Source organism: Pimephales promelas, chromosome 18 (assembly GCF_988280905.1).
Source record: "Pimephales promelas chromosome 18, fPimPro1.hap1.1, whole genome shotgun sequence".
Lineage (NCBI taxonomy): Eukaryota > Metazoa > Chordata > Actinopteri > Cypriniformes > Leuciscidae > Pimephales > Pimephales promelas.
The window spans coordinates 27374377-27398458 of record NC_142786.1 but is presented as its reverse complement, the minus strand read 5'-3'; the positions used below and the strand labels follow the sequence as shown (position 1 = coordinate 27398458).

Below are 24082 nucleotides of genomic sequence, written 5' to 3'. Positions count from 1 at the left end.
CCTGATGAAATAGAATGGTTAAGATTGTTTTTTAGACAAATGCTACTGTCGCGAGAATTTTTGGATTCCGTGTTAGCACCCCCCACCTTTATAATGAAAGCATAGTGCACTCGAACAATCATTCATTAAAACGCGTAAAACTTTAGTTTACAAAGACGTGAAACTCACCGAGTGGTCTGGGGTGTTCACTGATATGCTCACACAAAAATCGCTGCAAAATATGCTTTCCAACAGGTTTTATCGTAGTTTTTGTCCAAGTCCATTTTCTTCCTGTTTTTGGTTGAAGTCCCCAGTAGTCGATTATCGAGTTTGCGTGCGCGATCCTTAGTTATCTAGTTACCAATGATCGCGCACGTGAACTCGACAATTTACTACTGTGGACTTCGACCGAAAACAGGAAGAAAATGAAGTCGGACAAAAACTACGATAAAACCTGTTGGAAAGCATCTTTTGCAGCGATTTTTGTGTGAGCATATCAGTGAACACCCCAGACCACTCGGTGAGTTTCACGTCTTTGTAAACTAAAGTTTTATGCGTTTTTATGAATGATTGTTCGAGTGCACCTATGCTACCATTGTAAAGGTGGGGTGGGGTGAGGTGGGGTGGGGTGGGGTGGGGTGGGGGGGGGGGGTGCTAACACAGAATCCAAAAATTCTCGTGACAGCAGCATCTGGCTAAAAAACAATCTTAACTATTCTATTTCATCAGGGACAATCTTAAAACAGGGCTTTAATTGTAAAATACCGAACTTGTCCTTTAACCCCTATTGCTCCAGAGGCGTGCGACCTCTGATATAGCAAGTCGCAAAAAGAATAAATGTAAATGTAGACTAGAAAGATAAAAAAAGTGAGTGCGTCAGATTTTGCACACTTTGGAGGGTCATATAGCATATAGGCTTTAAAAGCTGAAATCATTACACTGTTAAAAAATTATTGATCCATGCTAAGACAACATGTTTTTGCATTGCTTTAACTCATCAAAATAAATGAAACATTTTTTAAAAAATTATGAGTTATACAAGATTTAACTCAATTTTAAAGTCAGTTTAGTGTAGGCTAATTTAAGTTAATTGTTGATTGTACTAAAAATTTAAGGCAGCAACAGTTTTTTACGGTAATGTTTACGGTAAAAAAAACCCCAAAAAACAAGCAGCTGTGGTTGCCAGAAATTTACCGTAAAAATAAAGTGGTTAAAGATTTAACAAATTTTACAGTAAAAAAAAAAACATTTCATTGACTAATATAATGTTACTAATGTAGAAACCTTCTGAAGTACTAATGTCTGTTATTTTGTTTCTTTGTAATAAACTTACAAGCACCAAAAACAAGTGGTGATGGGAAAGTAACATCATGATTCAAACCCCATCACAAGATGCTTTTCCTACCATCATGGTAACACACACATATGACACTGAAGTAATGCAGTTAACATTAATTTAACAACATTAGATGTAACGTAAACCCATAATGTACATAACCAAGAAAAAACTAAGAAGAAACAGTTATTTCAATGAAAATACATCAAATGTTAAGCGGCATGCAGGGAATTCTGGGAATGTCAATTTACGGTTTTCACTGTAAATTATACAATGACTTGTTAATTTTCACTTCCAAAAACTTATTGTTAACTAAATAACAGATTTTACCACAGCAGTCTTTTACCGTTAAAATCCCAAACGTGTTTTTTTTTCCCCCAGTGAAACTGTGTTTGTGTGTGTTCATAGAGGAATAGATTATAAAGTGTCATGCAAACATATCTATTTATCACTTTTCTACATAAATTTCAATATAATTCTAAGTTCCTTATAATCATTCAATTTTGCATCCTGTTTGCTAGAATTTTAAAAGCGATCTAAATTCAACTCTGAATGCCACACAATCCCACTAAATACCTTTGCACTTTGTGATCACATGACCAGGTTGACCAATAAGTTCCTAACATTAACTGCAGGTCAGCGTTGCGTAAGAATCACTCTCAGGCGACATTCTAAACACAGAAGTATATTTTTTTCAGTCAGTAAAAGGGGACAATCATTATGTCCTCGCATGAGGTTTTCATGCAACATAATAGAGGAAAGTTGCCATAGAGGGTGCAGCATCAAATATGGCCTCGGTACAAATATGGAAGCTACACATGTATTGAGAGTGGGCATGTATTGAGTTCATGAGCTGATATGTTTGTACAAAGCAGGAGCACCTGGAGAATTCAGGTCGTGGAATGTGAGTCGTTGCATAAAAAGAAAAGAAAAATCAAAGCAGTGGCGTTCTCTTAACACCTGTTCATTCAAGAGTGAAAATAAGCCCTTAGTGATCGCTTTCAGTATTCAAACTCTTTATCTTAAGGTGAGACATGATCATAAATGATAGAGTTGTACATTCCTGTCTATGTTGTTGATGGAAACCTACAAGCAGGTGATTTTGAGTACCATACGATGCGGGATAAAGTTGCCACGAGCTGCTTCAAAACTTGCTTGCATACAAAGATATCGTATTGAACAACACAAAGTGATACTAGAAAGTTAGCACAGACGCTACATCCACCAGAACATGCAAACCTTCACTCTTGCGTACATACAAACACGCATATAACCACACACACGCACACAGATGAAGCGCTTCAAATGATATGTGCTATAGAGTATTCCATTCAAAACACAACGGAATGTATCCCCTGATGCAAACATTACCCACAATGCATTGAAAAGCCTTGAATTAATAACAACTTGCTCATAATACATCACCAAGTGTCTAACGTCTCGGTTAAACAGTAATAAAATCACCCTTGGTCAAATAAACACCATAAAAATGCAAAAATAAATAAAAGAGATATGGAGGCAAACCACATATTTACAACAACAACAACAACAACAAAAAGTTCAAATGAATAGAATTCAAGAATGGGATCCTCAGCCTTCTCTTTGTAAAATAAAGATCATTAGCGCCAGAGCAGGAAAATCCCAACATTCAGTCCATCAGTCCACTGGGTCGATTAGAGACTAAGATTTGGATACTGCCTGAAGCTACATAATACTGCCGTAAGATGCACGTGAGTAAAAAGACGTCTATAACTGCCTTCCTTTGTAGTTCTAATATGCATTTATACTGTATATACACCTAAATATCGATATAAAAAGTAGATGGGGAACTGTGCGCTCACAAAACAAAGGGAAGAGAAACAAAAACAGCACAGATATTAAACACAAAAGGTCTGTGAGGAGTGGGGAAGGTCGGGAGCGCATGCACGATTCCTAAAAAGGAACATTCCTTTCCCAAATCTGAACCCTTTTTGTGTGTTTGTGTGTGTGTGTGTGTGTGTGGAGTCAAGCACTCCACTAGCAAAGACAAGGACGAATGACACGCAGCAGACTTGGATGTCTTGGCAGGTGTTGTCTTTGTTCTTCGGATGTATGCATGTCCTTTCTGGGAAAAAAATGAAAACTGTTGCACTTTTTTTTTTCCTCTTAAAACTCTTCCGTCTGGAACACAAAGAAGAATGAGATATAAGAGCTTTCATGCATTGAGTGCCGGTTGTCTGGAGTGACTCAAAACTGCGAAGCGCTGCTGGGGTCACACTGCAGTAGTCGCACGATGGAGGGATCGCTTTTGGCACCTTTAATGAACTCTTCCAAAGACAACTTGCCTAGAAAGAGAAGACGGAAAGGGTCAGGGGAAAAGTTGAGAGAAGACACTGCTGGGTTAAATTTCCATTTTAATTTATATTTAAAAACATATATTTCTGTTGTAATTTTTCATGTACACTGCCATTCAAATGTTTGGGGTTGGTTACTTTAAAGGTTGTTTTTTTAAGATATCAAGCTCAAATTTGGAACAACTTGTTTAGATTTATGGATTTGGTTTTCTTTTAGTTTTAGAGCAAAACATATTTTTGAAAAAATACATTTCATATATAAATATATATATATTATATTGTTCACATTTGAAAACTTTTTTCACTTCATCAATAATTTTCCAAGTGTCACCTTTGAAAAGAGATCAAACTTAAGTCTGTGCTCTAAAGCATTACATTTTAAATAAGTTGGAAATTAAATTTTCAGGTATATGCTCAAAAAGTGAATAAATAGACAATAAATACAGCGTAAATATAATTTAGTACCCTTAAATCCCTTAAAAATACAAAATATTAAATACAAAACATCAAACTAAAATATAGTGCATTCATTTTTTTTTTCAATAATAAATAATTCTGACAATTTTGACCACCACGCGAAGAGCACCACAGGGTTAAAAAGGAATATTTTCTAACATTATATATGTCTTTACTGTCACTTTACTGATCAATTTAATGCATCCTTGCTGAAAAGCTTTTTTAAATCCCAACTTTTGAATGGTAGTGAACAATTGACAGATGCTGCGCCACTTTCTCAAGCCTTTGTTCTGGTGGAAAACAGTTTACTGGTTACAGTATTTTGTGTACCATGTATATTCATATTTCTTTTTGCAAATTAAAAAAGGTAAATCCAAGCATTTTTATGCACCCCCATTTTTATGCTGAAAATTCTCTAAATGCATGTATTTTACACATTTGTTTGAAATAGGGCTGTCAAACGATTAATCGCGATTAATCGCATCCAAAATAAAAGTTTGTGTTTACATAATATATGTGGGTGCACTGTGAATAATTATTCTGTATATATATATAAATACACACACATGCATGTATATTTAAGAAAAAAAATATTATTTAAATATAAAATATTGATATTTATATATAACATCAATTATATATAAATCTATATACAGTATATACATGAAAATATTTCTTAAATATATACAAGCATGTGTGTGTATTTATATTTATAAAATAATTATACACAGCGCACCCACATATATTATATAAACACAAACTTTTATTTTGGATGCAATTAATCGCGATTAATCGTTTGACAGCCCAAATTTAAATAAATCACATACTTTTGCAGTTTAATAATCACACAAGGCAATTTTGTGATTCAATTCAAATTGAATTCAAACGGTCAAGAATTGGTCCACATCTCACCATCATTGTTCAGGTCCATTTGTCTGAATATCTTATCCGTCCTCTTCTCTGGTGTGGATTCGTCCTCAGGCATTTTCATCACCGATGACACCATCTTATAAATGGCCTGTTAGAGATATGAATGAACCGGGTAAAAAACATTTTTTAAATATCAGTAGACCACCTTTATCTGGCCTTCACAGGTTCAGCCAATACTGTAGTCCATTAGCATTTCATGCTGCACCAAGATTCAACATCAGCCATGAAGTAGAAAGCAAACGTCATAGGCTTTTTCAGATCATTTACTTGCATCCACTAAATCCGAGAAGACGGTTTTATGTCATTCATTTATGTAATGATTTTGAGGGATAATGATATTCACACTTGGGCAGACTGCTAGTGCCATACTCTCGGCTTAGCCCTGCACCTTTTAAAAGCAGCCGCTGTGATAAAATATGCAACACGCTGCAATCTCCGAGTGCCAGCCAACTGTAACCTCCATGAGCTTGTGGATAATCCCACCGTTCTGCACACACAGGGATAAACCCCAGTTAAATTTAACTTGTTAATCCAACAGAGAAGACAGCCAACATGGGTGCTACCTACGGCCCTCCCCTATCGCCGCGATCTTCCCCACAGGCTTCGCACAGTCAGGCATCGCACAGAACTGAGCTTTGCCAAGCCTGGTTGAGGGAGACTGGTACCAACTGAGCATGCTAAGCACATGCTAATAGGCTGACAGGGGAGCAGCATTCATCTGGGACAGCTCGCTAATGTTTGTGCTTGATCTCTCCACCAGGGGTCAGCCTTCTGTGCTTTCTGTAAATTATGAACACTTGTCCTGGACATGAAGTCACTGCATGTTTAGAAGGAGAATGTAAGTTTAGTTTGAAATGGAATAGTTGAATAGTTAATGCATAGTTTGAAATGGAATCTCACTTGCTGAATACTATGCTGTATATAGCTTGCTGTATATAGCTGTATATACGTTTTTAAACGTAATTTAGTCAGAATACAGGGCTATTTGTTTATAAAACCAGATGAAGTAGTATACACAGTATACTGTACGTTCTATACCATGTGGAAATAGTAATATTTATGGTAGTAGGCTATGCTATGTGGGTTTATGATCAATCAATGATGCTGGTCAAATATATAGTTCTAATATAATATAACTATAATATATAGTTCTAATATACAACAAAATATCAGAGTCCAAACCACAATTATAACGATAAGATCACAGAGAAACAATATCATTTGAATCACTTCAGAACCATTTTTTTTCTAGCTGATGAATGATAAAAACAATGATAGCCAACCAGAATCTAACAGACCTTGAGCTTTAAAATTAGCAGACGACAAAACTGAACAATATTATCCGCTGGTGTGAAAGTTAAAATAGTTATCGTTATTGGTGTGAACGTGGTCTCAGTTTGACAAGGCTGGGATTATTGAGCAGACTAACCTTTACAGTTAGCATTTTAGCATTTAGCATCAAACTTTTAATCTCCAAATAATCCACATTTGTTTATCAAAATCATCACAGCACTAAGTAAATCAGTTTATGGATGCTATATACTCATAATGCAGATTAAAGCACAAGTTGCACAACCATCACAGAATGACTCTGACCTGCACAATCTCTAGCATTTCATCACGGCTGATGTAACCGTTGCCGTCCAGATCGTACATGCTGAAGGCCCACTTCAGCTTCTGCTCCAGTTTTCCCCGTGATGTCACGCTCAGAGCAATGATGAACTCCCGGAAGTCGATGGTCCCATCGTTGTTGGTGTCAAACGTACGGAAGACGTGCTCAGCGAACTTTGAGGCATCACCGTATGGGAAGAAGTTGGCGTAGATCTTCTTAAACTCTTCAACGTTCAAATGCCCACTGGGACAGTCTTTGAGGAACCCCTGTTTAGAGTGAACAACATAATATATTGCCATTAGTGGCATGCTTTAACAGGCTCCTTTATAAGAATGACATCTCAGGATAAATGATTTCTCATGATGATGCTGTAATTTTCAATTATATCTTTATCCTTCACAAACATTGCACAAGGGGATTGTGAGCTTAATTCCAAGACGGAAGGTTTAGCATTATTAATATCAAATGCAATTTTTTCAGTAATTTCATCTGTCAGTCATTGAAGCCTATTCTGATTGGTTGATACAGCCAGGAGCGTTTAATACACAATGACTATGTTTAGAAGCAAAGAGAATTAAATTATAGCGCAAGAGAGAGATTCAAGAGTGCACAGGACTTGTTTGAGAGGCAATTCATAAAAGAGCCCTGCATATTTAAGAGCATGTGTCCAGTTCTGCATGCAAGCCGAGAGAATCACACTTGTGAATTACACGAATGTACTCTTATGTTACAATAAGTGGTTTTTGATATTTGGCAGTATATTAATATCATAGAAGGTCTATTGCTGCATTCACGTCCTCCCGGGAAGTTCCTACTCGCAGGTTTGGAAATCATAATTGATTTCATGATGTGACATGATGTGTGTTCAAGTGATTTTTTTTTCAATACTACAATAAACTAACTGGACAACTCAGTGTTTCTTTGGTTTGGATTGTATCATGGATTTTTGAAAATGACTGTTCATGTAGTGTGGAATATAGCTCTAAGGGAATGAAAACATCCTGCAAAGATTTATATCTGAAAGTGCACCGTATATAAAGTTATTGTCTTTCAAATGTGAGAGTCGACTCTGAGTCTATGAAATGAATTGTTTTTGAAACGAGTCATTAGCTGTTACATCGTGACGTAGACAGGTAATTGGCCGCTCCCAAAAACTGCGCGCGCAGACTTGAAGTGACGTCTAGAACACATTCAAATACTTCAGCTGAATCGCATCATGTCGAGAAGACGCTGTGTTCTACATTGCAAAGAGTCAGCCACTTGTTTCCATTGTCCAGGGACGAGCATGTGAAGAATCAGTGGTCAGAGTTCATACAGTATTTGCAACGCCCAAACCTTGCGTTCTCATCATTTTAATGACGAATCATTCACAAGCCGGTTGTTCCTGAAGGAGGGCTCAGTATCCAGTGTATATGGATCAGGTTCGTCCTCCTCCGAATCACAATCTGTAAGTATTATTAATAATATTTGCTGTTATGTTTTCTGTAGCATGCACAATATAGTTATATTGTGTTGTGTACTCTCCGCGCAGCTTCTAAGCGGGGTAAAGTTAGTTTTGTTTTTGATATTCACCAGACATTCATTAAAATATGCAATTACCTACTAAACGACTTAGCCAAATATGACATATAATAATATAATAAGCACTGCCCCTCAAAAGCCGCCGCAATGTGAGTTTCGCCGGGAAAGCTTGCTCTTGACGGAAACACGAGTAAGGGACCGTGTGGAAAGTGCACTTTTTCTGACACGTTTGTTTAAACACTATATACAATTTTCAACACTTGACAAGCTATAATCCTGGTTATGGGCGTTCCGTTGCCGACAGTCTCTGCCTACGGTTTACCAATAACAACTAACTGGGTCATTTGACCAATCGCCGCAGATTCGCGTCACTCAAAGGAGGAAATGAATCGTCGAACAAATCATTTGGGAGTCGTTGAGCAAATCAGTTAAAAATAAATGCATATTATAAGACAAATAAAGTGTTTTTTATCCTTGCATGCACGTTAAACTGTTTTTGGGAACTCCTAAAACAAAAATAGGAACATTTCAAATGCTATGATGCTAGGAATGCAAGAAATGTTTTCATCAAAAACCTTAATTTCTTTTCAACTGAAGAAAGAAAGACGTGGAAATCTTGTATGACATGAAAATGAGTCTGCAAAAGTTTTTTTTACAGTGAACTACTCCTTTAATATCTTATAATCCCTTAAAATTATTAAAAAATACATGTTCAACATGTATCGGAAAAGAGTAATTATTTCTGAGAAAGGATCTAGCATCATTTGTTTCCATGATGGAGCTTGGTTTGATAGTGTTTGTAATGCAATGAACTTCATACATTTTGTGTGGCTTAAGTGCCTAGATACTTTTATGTTCCAACCTTGTACCACTCCTGCAGCTCATGGTCAGTGAACTCGGTGTTCTCCCTCAGGTCCTGTAGCATCTCGGGCCTGAGTTTGCTGTTCTGTTTTCCCATAATGATACGTCTCTGTGCGCAGTGACAACACCGAGGCCCCGGGTCAGACCTGTCGACAAAAATGACATGAGGATCAATGAGGTGATACCTGAAAACATTTTAGAGTAGATTACGAGTTCAAGTGATAATGTGAAGGAGTCTTAGTTACGAGGCCAAGGGTCAAGTGATTAGAAGCCGTCATGGTATTGTGAACATGAAATTTAAGCTAATTAAAAACCACAAGCTTCTTCCAAATCCTAACGTGTGTTTGAACTCTCTTGCTCTGGTGTGACACCCATCAGAGCTCAGTGAACTTTAATGTCTCCCCTGACATTACATGGATAATTAGAGCCAATGTGTGCGAGTGTGCATGAACGTGTGTTTCTACAGAATATGTGTGTGTATGGACATATCCATTAGTGAGTTCATAACACCCTTCTGAGCTGACTCATTCTCACATCCTGGGTACAAAAAAATCCTTATGCTGACAATAAACACTGCAAAAGGAACTGTACAAATTAATCGGTCCGAATGCGAGGTAGAAAAACAGCCGTTCTCTCAGGATGTTTTGAGAGCACAGTTAGCAACCTGCGCTAATTAATAACAGAGTCGCCCACAATTACTGCGAGATGGGCAGCGATCCGAGGCCAAGCAGTACACCGCGACAAAAACACTGGAGGAGGATTAGCACACACAAACAACAAGAGTTTCCCAGATCCATGAAAGCATCCAGCACTGAGCACTAGGCACATTTATCTCAAACGCAAAGGGATCGGTGTTAGCTCAATGAAAAAAGATTATCTGACAGTATGTGATAGAAGCAAAAGCCTGGTTTGAGTTTAAGCTAAATTACCTTACATAAGCATTGAGAAAAAGAACATCCTCCAAACTGTATCACTTTCAGGGATGCTAACTTTTGCACGGTTACGGATAGCAGCCTGTCTGATTTGATTTTTTTACCCTATGCTGAGTGTGTGTATCCTCGGGAGAGAAATAAACCCCAGAGGAGAGAGATCGCATGAGGAAAACCTCATTTTAAGCTACTTTTTTAGCTCTGTATTAAACATGATCTGGGGGAGGAGACATCGTTTTATGAAAGACCACAGATCAAGTTTAGATTAGTCTAAATTAGGGCGTGGCTAGGGGTGGATCTGCAATAAAAACAGCCAATAAAAAAATAGAGTTTCAGCTTAGATTTGCTTGTACCTTTTTTTGCTATTTTAAAACTTGTATTTAGGATAGGCCTGAACAGCAACATTCAAAGAAAATCTTGCCAATATTTTACCAAGATATTTTGTCAAAATGCACTTTTGTCAATGTTTTGCTGTTCATTTATTTTTTCACACCATTGACATTCATTGTATATGCCAAAAGCAGTTCAAAATATCTTGTTTTGTGTTCCACATAAGTTGTAACAGTAAGTTTACATGAGGGTGAGTAAATGATTCTCATTTTCATTTTCAGGTGAAATATAAAATAAAAGCTTGCTGGTTTAACATTCTTAAATGAATAAATTAAATAACTAAAACTAAATAATTATAAATTCTGTAAAATAAAGCTATTATTATAACATTTTTCCAAAATATTTTTTTTACAGTGAAATATTACAATAGTTACAGTTATCATTATTATTATTATTATTAATATTATATCCAAAAAAAAAAATGTCACCAAATTCAGCAGTCTTAAAAAAACAAACTCAAGAAACTTTTTTAAATAAATGTTTTAACTTTTAAAAGGGTTTTCCCAAAAATACGCAGCTTAATTGAGGCCATGTTTACACAAAGCAGGGTATTTAGCCAAACGAATATTTTCCCCCTCTCCGTTTTCAATAACATTGTTCACTCACCCACATAAATACGCCGTCGAGCGCTATCATAACTATGCCAAACCTATGGGCGGCAGTGTAGGGAGAAGGATAAAGCCAGCCAATCAGAATCCTCAGAATCGACAAGAGAGAGCCTAAAACGCCATTTCTCCCAGTTCACACGACAACACATAACCGGCGTTTTCAGAAAAAATCCACTTTGGCCGGAGTTTTTAGAAATAAACGTTTTTTGTGATAAAAATGGGGTTTTCGTGTAAACGAGAGGCCAATCCGCAGAAAAATATCTGCGTTTTCCCTTCGTGTAAACAGGGCCTTGGACAATTCCTTGGCCATTCCTTGCAAAATCCTTGCTACCAGTTTTGTCAACCATCTGCCCATCCCCCCCATCAGGCTCTGAGGTTCAAAACGTCTTTAACCTCAGCCTAGTCCTGTGATTATATGTCCCAAACACTTTATGCATAGCTAGAGACTGATCTCCAGACTTAGCCATTTAGGGTTGAAGGTACAGCAAATGATTTACCACAGAGATCACGACAAGGCCAAAGATTGAGTGGGGGAGGGGGGATGTGGTTGAGAGAAAAAAATAACAACAATGGCAAGAATGCAGAGCAAGAGCAGCTTACACTAGCGGGTGGCCAAGTGATGATGAAAGAGCATCACCGCCAAGTGTTGGTGCTGGGCTGACCAGCAGATGCTGTGTTTTCATTATGCCGTCTGCTTTTGTCCCTTAACCAGCCCTGTGGATATTTGCCACATTTTTAAAGAATTTGTGCTCTAAGTTGCCCTTCTACAAGAACCAGAACATGGAGAGACAATGTAAAACTGAAACTGCAGGACGAAGTAATTATGTCTGCATATGTGGCTGGAAAAACTCCAACTGGCTAGCAGTGCAATGTCAAGTGACATGTCTCTCTATACGTAGCAGACACCTTGCTGATGTACTGAAAGGAGTGCCGTTCCCCAGGGCTTGAATGTCATCACCCACACTGAGATATGTCACGTTAGTTTTAGCACTCTACACTCATTAGACTTCATAAAAGAAGGCTGAACCGATCATGGTTAAAAGAATTAAAAAAAAACCCTAGCTCCAGCCAAGATGAGTGGAACAAAAGACATCTGGAGGAAGGCGAGGGCAATATACTGTATAAAGAATGTAGCGACTTCATCCACTTCCAGTCACACAGTCTCATGGCCAATTCCAAAGGGAAAAAAATCACATGATCCTTCAGAAATTATTCTATGCTCAAGAGACATTTCTTATTATTAGCAATGTTTAAAACAGTTGTGGTGATTCATTTTTAGAGAAAACAGTGATACATTTTTCATTTGAAATAGAAATCAGTCTTTATCAAATAAAGCACAGCGATGGATCATTCTGAGCACTAACGTGCAAGTGCATGAAGAAAGTAAATGGAACCATTTCTGTTTTCATGTGGACTTTAAGCCTCCTGAGTTATGAACGAGCAACCTCTGAGCAATAAAATGTTCACCTTGCAAAGCCTGCAAATACAAAAGTGCACAAAAACACAAATCACAAACAGAGCTTATTTATGAGCGGGTCAGTGCTCTTAAAAAAACCTCGATGACAGCAAATACAAAAAAGACAGATGTGTCGAAGCACGCTCACGCACAATCTCAAACAGAATTTCTCCTTTTCTTGTTCGTTGCAGTTTCTCTTGTCCCTCCCTCTGGATGTTTGGGCTTAAGGGGTAATCCTCTCTATCTCCACAGTGTCCCACATGTGTTAGTGGTTGTTCTGACTGTTAAAATCCAGGACAGCCTTCCCACCCCTTTCTGCAGACAGCTGTTCCTCTCCTCTATGTGGGTCAGCAACATCTGGACTGCTAATCCAGCTGTAGGGATGGATGAATGAAGAGTAATGAAGGGAAACGCTGCGAAAACTCACCAAGGACTGCACTGTTTGTTTTGCGTTTACACAATGCTGCATCCCCACCACAAGGTGTCACTATAGAGCCAACTGCAGTATCATTCAGCACAACATAAACAAAAAATGATTAAAGGGTTAGTTCACCCAAAAATGAAAATTCTGTCAGTATTTACTCACCCTCATGTTGTTCCAACCCCGTAAGACCTTCGTTCATCTTCGGAACATGAATTAAGATATTTAAGATATTAAGATCGCTCCTGCATACAGTCCGTAGGCTTCTTGAGGGACTGGCTCTTGCTGTCCCCGAAAAGTCATTAAAGACATCGTTAAAATAGTCCAAGTGACTACAGGGGCTCAATCTTAAGTTTATCAAACGACGAGAACACTTGTGTGCGCAAAAAAACAACAAAAATAACGACTTTATTTCAACTATTCACTTCCTTCTCCATGAGCCTGTAGTAATTTAACGTAGTGTGATTGCGTAGAGCTACGTCACACGTAGGCTCACTATTGGCCGACGCTGGTCATGTGTGTGTGATGCGTGTGACGTACAATAACAGAAGCTTACGCTATTAAACTAGTAACCTGACTCGCGCAGAGGGAGAAATAGACGAATAGTTGAAATAAAATCGTTATTTTTGTTGTTTTTTTGCGCACAAAAGTGTTCTCGTCGTTTGATAAACTTAAGATTGAGCCCCTGTAGTCACTTGGACTATTTTAACGATGTCTTTAATGACTTTTCGAGGACAGCAAGAGCCAGTCCCTCAAGAAGCCTATGGACTGTATGCAGGAGCGATCTTAATATCTTAAATATCTTAATTTGTGTTCCGAAGATGAACGAAGGTCTTACGGGGTTGGAACAATATGAGGGTGAGTAAATACTGACAGAATTTTCATTTTTGGGTGAACTTACCCTTTAAAGCATGGTCATAAGTAGTACTAGTAGAAGACTTCAGCGCATTTGTTGCCTGTTTAAACCAGTTTGCGGGCGGTTAGTGTACCACGTGTACAACTGTTCAGTGAAATCGCCTCAGAGTTGTTGTTGTTGTTGTTGTTGTTGTTTTTGTTGTGTGGGAAAGCCTGAGGGCCGAGGAGGCTGAATATCAGAAACACAAGAGCCTCATTAAAATCCCTGCCAGCAAGAGAGTGGAGATTGAATGAGCCACTGCATACCAGTGAAATAAAAGTGTAAGGTGAAAGGAGAAAAGAGAAATGAAAGGAGGGAGTTAGAGAGTGCATCAGAGGAGGGGAGAAAGAGCCAAAAGATGAATCTCACAACAAGAGTATCTTATTCCTGCATCTATAAAAAGGCAGAGAAAAGAGGATGACAGAATTGATTTTTTTTCCCCACTCCTGTGTTTCTATCTCTGATCCATTTATGAGAAACAGAGGTAATCAGAGAATCAATCTAACCCGACAAGCGACTTTTGATCTCTCTAAATCAGCCGCCATCTCTTTCTCTGCCTCTTCCTTTTTAATCCGCCAGCTCTATCCTTCATTTCGTTTGCTTAAGACCCTTTTAATTCCTCTAAAGTTTCATTCTAATTGCGCAACCTTTCCATGAACAATCTCCCTTTCATATTATCTCCTTTTTTCCCCCCAACCCCTATTGAGATGTCTCTGTAGGCGGCATTTTAAGAAATCGTAGGCACCCACCCAGCTGTTTCAAAAAGAAGATAGCATAATTACGCTGCCTTTTAAAATACCACCATTTGAGATATATCCCTGGTGGGCAAGGCAAAGCCATAATGCATTGTGTAAATCTCTAAAAAAAAATCTAATAAATTTGATCAACAGTTTTAATCAAATTTAATAGCATGCTGGGTACACCGTTTTAACATTTGCTAAGAAAAGACCCTCAATTAAAATAAATTAAAAGACAATACATTAAAAAAGATGACCATGATAGAATAAATTAAGAAAGTAGCTTTAGAAGTCTCATTTCATTTCATTGCACAAGTAAGTCTATTACTAGCTCATAGTACATGCTACAGTTGAGTTTTTCATTCTGTTCAAGAGGAACTTTTATATAAATGAACATAAACAATTTAATCAATTTTTCTAAGCTATTTGTGTGGCTATACAAGTTCTGTTCTGAGGTTCTCTGATGGATTGAGAATGAGAATGTGACGTCACGCGTTTCGCTCCGCATTACATTGTGGAAAGGCGTCGCCATCTTGGAAGGATACGCTATCTGTTGTCATGGTTACTTCGAAAGTGAGACCGAGAGAAATAGCGACAGAGAGAGAGAGAGAGGAGCTTGATATATGTTTGCATTTTTGCGATAAGGCACAGTTTCTTGGGAATAAATGAAGAAGGGGGAAGCAAAAGGAAAGGGGCTCTATTGGAAGAGACAACAACACCAAGCACCGTTATTTAGAGAAACTACTTGACATCAACAACATGGACCGTACGACCTGCTACAGAATGGACGAAAGACCCAAAGCACTACCTTTCACATACCCTGACATAATCAATTACCCGGTTTATGGTATCAGTGCCTAACTTTACTGCCAACACAATGTTCAGAAGCTTTAAGTCATTAGAAACTTATGAACAATTCTGCTCCGGCTGGGGGCAAGACTAAGAAACCCCCGAACCTGTAACGTTAAACTGTGAGAGTAGAGTCCATAGGTTTCAGGCTTCATTCATATGTGGAAATAAATAAATCAGATTTATTGAGAATCTCAAGCGGACAGATCGGATATTCCCCTGTAAATGAGTCATACGTCATCAAAAAAGTGTCTTTATAAAACATTTCGCAATACATATATATCTATAACAATTGAAACAACTCTAGTTGAATAACAGAGTATTACTTAGTTCGTTTGTGTTAATAAAAGGCGAACTGTGCTGAAATTTGTTGCTTTTGAAATCATGTGTTGCTCCTCTTGCTGCTGTCAGTTTATTGACAAGCAGTTTCTCTAAATAAAGCTGGCTAGCATTGTTATTTAGTCTCTCCCGATAGAACCTTTCATTTCTCTTCCTTCTCTATATCCTCCAAAGAAACTGTGGCGTATCGCAAAAATGTAAACAAATAATAAGCTGCTGTCTCTCTTTCGCTATTTCTGGAATGTTTAGTCGCGCCTATGTGAAGTTCTGAAGGCGTTGCCCCTGGCAACCGATAGCGTCTCCTGCCATCATGGCCGACAGGCTCAGACCCCGCCCAAATTGGCACGTGACGTGACTCCTCACTCTCAATATATGAAGAGTTCAGATGCAAAAGCCTCTAAGTGCCATTTGAAATTTTCTTCTGAAATTATCATTTTTATCAAGCTTGTATATTTAAGTTCAGTAATTTCACTTAAATGGCAATGAAGATTACCTATTAATTGTCATTTAAGTGAAATTACTGAACTTAAATACACAAGCTTGATAAAAATGACCATTCTAGAACAAAATTTCAAATGGCACTTAGAGGCTTTTGCATCTGAACTATTCATATACTTTCTTAGAAGGCAGCTGCTTATTTAGTCAGTAGACATCTTACAACATTTTGAAACAGAGCCACTACATTTTCCCCCTCTCTGTGTGGCTGTAAGGAGAGAAATTACAACCTGTTTTTGCACCATGTACACAAAATGTATTCTTGTGCTGACATTTTGACGACATACAAGAACACCTATGAGTCTGTCTATAAAGGGCAGACCTTCTCCTTAAAAACACTGTGCTGAAATACCCAATCCATAAAAATTTGAAGATTACAGAGGCTAAAGGACATTGCTGTGACATTACATTGGTGTCTGAAAAGACTTTAAATGCATTTCTAGATGTTTGGTTTAACATTTGAGCGTAGCATTACACACCAGCACTCGGTTCATCCAGCTGTTAGGTTACAGTAGGTATGGATGTAATGAAGACAGTTGGGGTCGAGCCCTGACCTGAATCAATGAATCTAATTCGCATTACTCAAGAGAGAGGGAGGGGCTAGAGGACATAATAACAAGAACAGAAAGAGAGAAAGAGTGAGAGAGAAAGCGAGGGGAAGACGCTAATGAAGGAGGTAAAAATAAGAATGAGGCTGTGTCCTCGGTGAGTGAGGTCCCTTCAGTCAGCTCACATTGTAGACATCATTTCATACCTCTTGCCAACAGGGACTTCAGCTGATCTCAGCCGGCTGGGAGCGGATAGAGAGATGCTTGGCCTTTTTAACATTTTTTTTTTTGTGTGTGGATGGGACAGTAGAGAGAGGACAGGAAATTATGAGGAGAAGAGGGGAGAATGGTATAAGGAAATGACGCAAACCGCTGTTGTACCAAATCCAAGTCTCTGTCATAATCCCTGCCTCCTCGAATGGAAGATTCCATGGGCTGGAAGAATATTTTTTAATATTTGGTGCCTGAATGTTGCTTGTTACTAGTGTACTTGCCAAGCCCTAGCAACCACACAGAACAACCGTATAACTGTACAGACACTCTAAAAACCACTCCGAACACCCTAGCAACAGCTTATGAACTAAAAAATACATATTAGCAACAACATACAGTAGTAATGCCGCGCAGAACATCCTGGAAACTGTATAGCATTACACTAAAAACCCTTAGCAACAGCATAGCAACACATTGGAAACCACAAAGAACACCCTAGTAACTTCATAGCAGCAAAATAAAAACACTCTAATGACCTTGGCAACAGCATAGTGGTTCCCTGGCAACCATGCATAACACCCTAGCAGCTGTATAATGCAATAAAAACACTCAAAAGCATAGCAACTCCCAGCAACTGTAAAGAAAAGCACTAAAACCAAACCTTAGCATAGCAACACCTTGGAAACCGACCCTGAACACCCTAGGTTCGTGGTGACTCAATTTGCATTGTCAAGCATCACTCCCATTTTCATAAAATTCGAATTAAATTATATGTAAGGAATAATTGGTGACGGGCCTTTGAAATGATCCAGCCTAGTATATGGATAAGAGCAGGGGAACAGAACTAACATGAATGAATGCAGAAATTGTTAATTCAAGATTTTAAAATACAACATAATTTGAGAATTTATTCTGATTCGAGGGGAATCAGAATGCCAAATCCTGACTGACTTGAGAAGGAGCTGGAGCTGCTTAGTTACTTTTGTAGAAACCAAGAATATATATATTTACACACTATCCCTAACACGACTGAGGCTGATAGAATGGTTAATACATCCTGATGTTAACGGCATTTGTCAGAATCAACCAAGCTGGAGCAAGCAAGGACACATTGCAACAAGAGTGTTGCTGTAGCCAATTCAACAACTTTATGGGATCTATTGGGGGAAGCTTACACCCCTAGCGGCAGCAAAATATGATTCAACAAGCATGTTGTATAATCACAGACAGAACCATTGCTAAAACTATGGTTTTGCAGGGGAAGCATACACCCTGTAGCTCTGAGTAAGATGCAGTGCGCAGCTAAGCTATGAATACAGTGTGCTTCCTCATTCATGAACATGAATTTTGCTCCCGTCGTACTGAGTTCATCGGCTGTGGATATGAAGAAGACGACCACCATGAGGACCATCAAAGTAACAATATTGTTAGTGTTGTTGAATAACAGACCTCTGCGGTGAATACTCTGTATTTTGCACAGGTATGTTACCGATAAACAAGCATGTGCTAACTTTACCACAGCATGTTGCAATAATCAGAATAAAGAACAAGCATTTCCCAATGCAACCAGATAAGCCTAAAGCAACACTTGATTACCACAGCATGTTGCTTCAGCCAGTATGCACAATAATACTAGAATCCTAAATAATGAGCATATATTCGATAACACCGTACAGTACTGATAGCAATGTTTGCACGATAGCATATCGCTAATACTTGCATGTAAGCTTAGCACAGCATGTGATGATGACACCAGATATAAGCCAAAAACAAAGCTATGTTCCAAAAATCGACTGGACTTAATAACCTTAAAAGTAAAACAACCATGTTTCCAATAGCAACTAACAGCTTTTAGAGCAAGATGTTTTTAATAGCCACTAGATTGCCTTTTTAACAAGCAGTGCCTTTCAAACAATCACATACAGTGAATAGTGATTGTTTACTGTCTTTTTAGAGCTGTGCCACAGCAGAAATGATTCCGCTCGCAACATAATTTGTTCTTTCCTAATACTGCAAGCTTGCGTGAATCTGTCCTGCATAGTGTTAAAAACACGGCATGACAACGTGAGCAGTTGATAAGTAACAGTTGACAACAGATAATAAACACACATTGCCAATATGATCGCATAACAAGAGCATTTTAATAAAAACGACTGGATAAGCCCAAGCACGTGGATACTTGGATAGCATTACTTAGCAACAAGCATGTTGCCAATACCCTTGATAGCTTTTAGCAATAAGCATTAAACAGGAACTTTGCTTCGGGAAGATTTTCAGAGATGATGGAGAGTGAATCACACCGAGTCGAGTCCCGTGTCAATAATGCAATGCAAACTGAGTTCACTTCCAAATCAGCCAGTTCAAGATCAATGCAGTGAATCTCATGTTCAAATTCACAAGCTTGAATTAATCTGAGGTGAAATCCTACTTGGGAACGAATTCTTCTTGCTAAATTCTCGATTGCACAATTACTTGAGAGATGGCCTGCCGAATTTCTCCATTTAATTAGCTCCTGAGAAACGTAATAGCTATTGAGAACACTGAAGGAGCTTACATATGTATACAGTGATTGACATCATATTCCTATAGGTAGTCGTGAATCACCTGAGATTCAGCTGATGAGAGCTTCATTAACGGGACCAACAAGAACTTACGCTACACTTGAGGGGGGGGGGGGGGGGTCACACAGGAATCACACATTTAACTCTCAGTCTGATTACAGTAGGGTCATATGATGGCATATGAGAGCATTATAGATATTACTCTGCGAGAGAGAGAGAGAGAGAGAGAGAGAGAGAGAAAGAGAGAGAGAGAGAGAGAGAGAGAAAAGAGATTATATTTAAGAAAAACATGGCATCAGCAGACAGATGGGACACGCTATGAGCATCTCCCCCTGAGTATGACCTACAGTACACTTCCATTAACAAGCTTTCTGCCACATCGGTGCTAGTGTGCCGTTATTACAGTATCCCTTCTCAACCCTCACAACAAGAGATGCATTAAGAAAGTCTCATCATCCACGCAAGCATGCTGTAGGAAGATCACTTGATCATTATAAACAAAAGAGTCTTGGACCTGTTCTGAGAGTGTAAGCCTGATAATCACTGGAGAACGGATGACCTCTGTGACCCGTCAGTGTCCGTGAGTGCATGTGTATGTGTCCACACGTGCGTATGTATGCGTGTTATAAGTCATAAGCTGGATAGAGTTGCAGATGGTGCTGAAAGAGAATAACTGCTCATCTGTTGTTTATTGTTTCAAGAACAATAATTTGGTTAGATTGTGGCTCCAGAAGGAATCCAGTTCATTTCATACAGTGACTGAGGGTTATTCTGGTCAACAAAAGACAATATTGACTGGCCTTCTACTTATTTATGTGTTCTGAATGTTTTTCACACATTTATATTCATTTGCAAAGGGTATTTTGTGATAGGTGCAGGGGTGCATGATTTGGGGAAAAAATTAAATAGCGATTTTTCTGATAAAAGTTGTGACAGCAGTTTACATTGACATTTATTCATTTAGCAGATGAGTTTATCCAAAGTGACTTACAAATGAGAACAATAGAAGCACACTTTTTTTTAAAGCACCAGGTCGCTGTTCTGTTTGTAGGGCTACACAATTTGGCCAATATTTTTTTGTAATTAAACAAAATTAAACAAAATAATAATAAAATTAGGGATGCACCGATATGAAAATTTGGGCCGATACCGATAACCGATAATTCTTTATATTTGAAAGCCGATAACCGATATATCGGCCGATAAACTTAAATCCAAATTTTTATCTAATTTTGAGAGCCTGATTACAAAAACAAAAGTCTCACATTTAAATCCATGTCCCAAGCGCACAATTATAATGATGTTCTCAGTCGATATGACAGATTTGCGTTGAACATGTTTTCCCGAACCAGATTTTCATTTTTTTGAAGAGATTTCAATCATATTTCAAGAAATTCAAAAACATAAATAGTTCTCAACAAGTATCTCAGCTGAAGGGAATAATACATTATTTATCTGCTTTAATATATCGGCCACATTTTTTACCAGGCCGATAACGATAACATTAAAAATGAACGTATATCGTCCGATACTGATATGCTGGCCGATATATCATGCATCCCTAAATAAAATGTGTCCTATTGTTAAATAAGAAACAAAATAAGAGATTTCACTATTGTAGTATTTTACTGTAAAATAAAAATGAGTATTTAAGAAAAATTTTTTTTTAATTATTACTGGTAATTTTTACCAGAACAACTGTAAAATTACAACAAAAATAATTATGTCTGTCTTAGTTTTCTTTGCTTTCTATTAAAGGGGTGATGAACTGAGAAATCAAATGTTCCTTGAGCTTTTGACATCTAAGAGGTCATCATATTATAAGAATATCCAGTAAGTTTCAGAACTGAAAATGTCCTTGTTAGTCCAATAAAAGCTTTTATTGACACCAGCCTCAGAAAGTGACTCGTTTTTCAAAGTGGGGAACTATGACGTCAAAGAGGATAAAACACCACCCCAGCAGAAGAAGATCAACGCCCACTTCAACACGGCCGGTTTAGCCCCGCCTACCGATTCACACATTACACGCATAGCTAAATAACATAGATTCCTAACTCGTGATGACGATCCGGATCGAGCTACTGAGCAATACAAAATATTGTGCGGTGCCTGGTTGTGGGCTGCATGGATAAACTTTATTTTTAATTACGTTCCAGCTGATGAGGTAAAACATCGTCCATCTGTTCACTTCAATTCACCTAGGACTGTTTTGTAAACAAGACTGGATTTGCAGACCGATTAAGAGTAAAGAACGCTGCTGTGCCGTCTATATTGGATCTGACAGGAATTGTGCAACACACGGACTCTGGGTCGAATCATTCCATTTTACAACATTGGACGTTTTCAAAACAATTTCCCCCAAGCGTATCGACAGGTGAGTTGAAACTCATTATAATATGCAAAACTGTTATCCACTCAGAGCACTGGGCGTTTACTTCCAAGTCTTCAGTGCGAGACGCCCATAAAAACCGAGTGTTTTTCAGGTAGGCTAAAAACTTGGGTACAAAATAGCCTATTACTTAACCATTTTGATGTTTTTGAATGCAAAAACCAAGCGAACGTCATAAGTTGACCTCAGACAACAATATATTCAAATTTAAAAAGCCAGTTCATGACCCCTTTAAGCTTTTATTTTGGTGGAAAACTGAAAGAAACCTTAAGTCTGTTTTTAAACACTGGGAAACAAATGGGGAATGCACATTATCAGCGACCCAAACTCCAAGTCAAAAGAGTGTCTACGATGAATGTCTATGAATGAAAGTTTGGAACTACATTGTGCAATGCAGTAGTGATGCTTGCATTAGTAAGTGCCACTACACTGTGAAGGAAAATCCTCTCACTGTTGTAAACACCTCCAGTTATCAAGTTTTTTGGCCTGAGCCAGATGACATTGAGATGGAGTGGTTGAAAAAAAGTGACTATTTCACATTCCACTTTAAATGAGCTAAGTGCTGCTTTGATTATTTGTAGCAGAAAAACTTACTAACGTAACTGAGATCTATGACCTGAAATCAAGATCTGAATGTATAAAACGTTTAAGCCGGAGGGTTAACTAAAGCATTTCACAAACAAGGAACAGATCATGACGTTGAAAGAAAATAGACAGCCACCTTTTAGAAAGGAATGCTGTTTATATTCAGTTGTATACTCGGGCTCACTATTGGCTTCATTCATTGCCAGTGCCAGTACCAGTGCAATGCTTTAATTTTACTAAACTAGATGAGTTTAGCAAAATTAAAGTATAATGCACAATATATCAGTATCATAACGATTGCTGGTTGATTTCTGAAATCATTTAAATTTAATGGTATTGGTCAATTGTATATTTAATTGTGCATGTTCATTCCCCCTATTTTTACATTGTATTACCTTTGCTGTTGTCAAGTGCTCACTCAGTCAAAGTGAAATCAAAATGTTGTTTTTTTTTAGTTTTTGTTTTATTATAAATGACTTTTCTGTGCACATTTTTTTCCCTCGTAATCTTTAATCAAAATAAAATTTCCTCCTTGCAGCGACATTCGCTGTTTGACGTGTTTACTGGCACGAGGACAGGACAAACTGTCACTCACATGACATCACGATCTAACCATCCAATCAATTTCTGATGAACAAAATCAAGTCCCGCCCTACATTGTTTCTTGTAAAAGAAGGTGTATCACATCACTGTATATACTATCCACAATAAAGACTATTGGAAATTCTATTACGCATTTAATTTTTAAAAACGCGACTAATTTAATAACACTGTAAAATATAATCTTTAGCAAATCTAAAAATGAATAGCCTAACAATTTTGATATATGTCATAATGTTGTGATGCCTAAATTCACTTAGGATCTAAAATGATTGATTGTTGAATTTTTCAATAGTTAAATAAATTAGTTTGCATTCAAACTTTAAACAGAAAATTACAGGCTAACATGTGGAAAAAGTCACAATTATTATTATTAATAAAACACTGATAATACAATAATACAAGCAAAATATTATTCTTAAAAAGTTCATCTCATTCTCAGTCACTGTAATGCATTTCTCCAATTATCCTCAACATTTGAAAAAACGATGCAAGTTATAATATAAGCAGTCCCATCAAAATTGATGTTGTTAATATAACAGTGTACAGTATTTTCAGGTGTAAACTATGGCTGCAATTTTGATATCAATGATTGAAAATCTACAAAACTGTGTAAAGTTTTTCTGTATGGCATATATAAATTTTAACGGTACAAATTACAGACACAATACTGTAAATGGGATATTGATTGCAAGAGACTGGACAGGACTCAGTTATGCATTTACTGTTGGTCTGTCAACAAATTGTTATTCATTGCGATATAAAGAAATACTGTGTGTATGTGTACAGTATATCTGTATAAAGTTTATTTACTATGTACTGTAAAATACAAGTGTAAAATACACTGTATGAACCATAACATTTTGAAGATTAATGACATGCATCTCTGAGCTATTTAAACTGGTTGATCATTGGTTGATTTAATGCTTTACATTCCCCTTCATTAGTGAAATATAAGATTCACCCGCACAATTCATCAATTCAGGACAAATTTACAAAAAAAGTCTAAAAGAATGTATAGAAAATATACTTGACATTA

General features: G+C 37.6%; 1 protein-coding gene across 2 annotated transcripts in view; it reads right to left on the bottom strand.

The window, feature by feature from the left end:
* Positions 1 to 1980: 1980 nt before the first annotated feature.
* Positions 1981 to 24082, bottom strand: part of hpca (hippocalcin) — a 56008-nt gene continuing 33906 nt past the window's right edge. For both annotated transcript variants that reach the window (XM_039681007.2, XM_039681006.2), the window contains 4 exons: positions 9030 to 9174; positions 6631 to 6912; positions 5017 to 5122; positions 1981 to 3639 (listed from right to left, as the gene is read on the bottom strand). In XM_039681007.2, the coding sequence (XP_039536941.1) occupies positions 3542 to 3639; positions 5017 to 5122; positions 6631 to 6912; positions 9030 to 9125 (582 nt within the window). In that variant the 5' untranslated portion in view covers positions 9126 to 9174 and the 3' untranslated portion in view covers positions 1981 to 3541. The remainder of the gene's footprint in view (positions 3640 to 5016; positions 5123 to 6630; positions 6913 to 9029; positions 9175 to 24082) is intronic.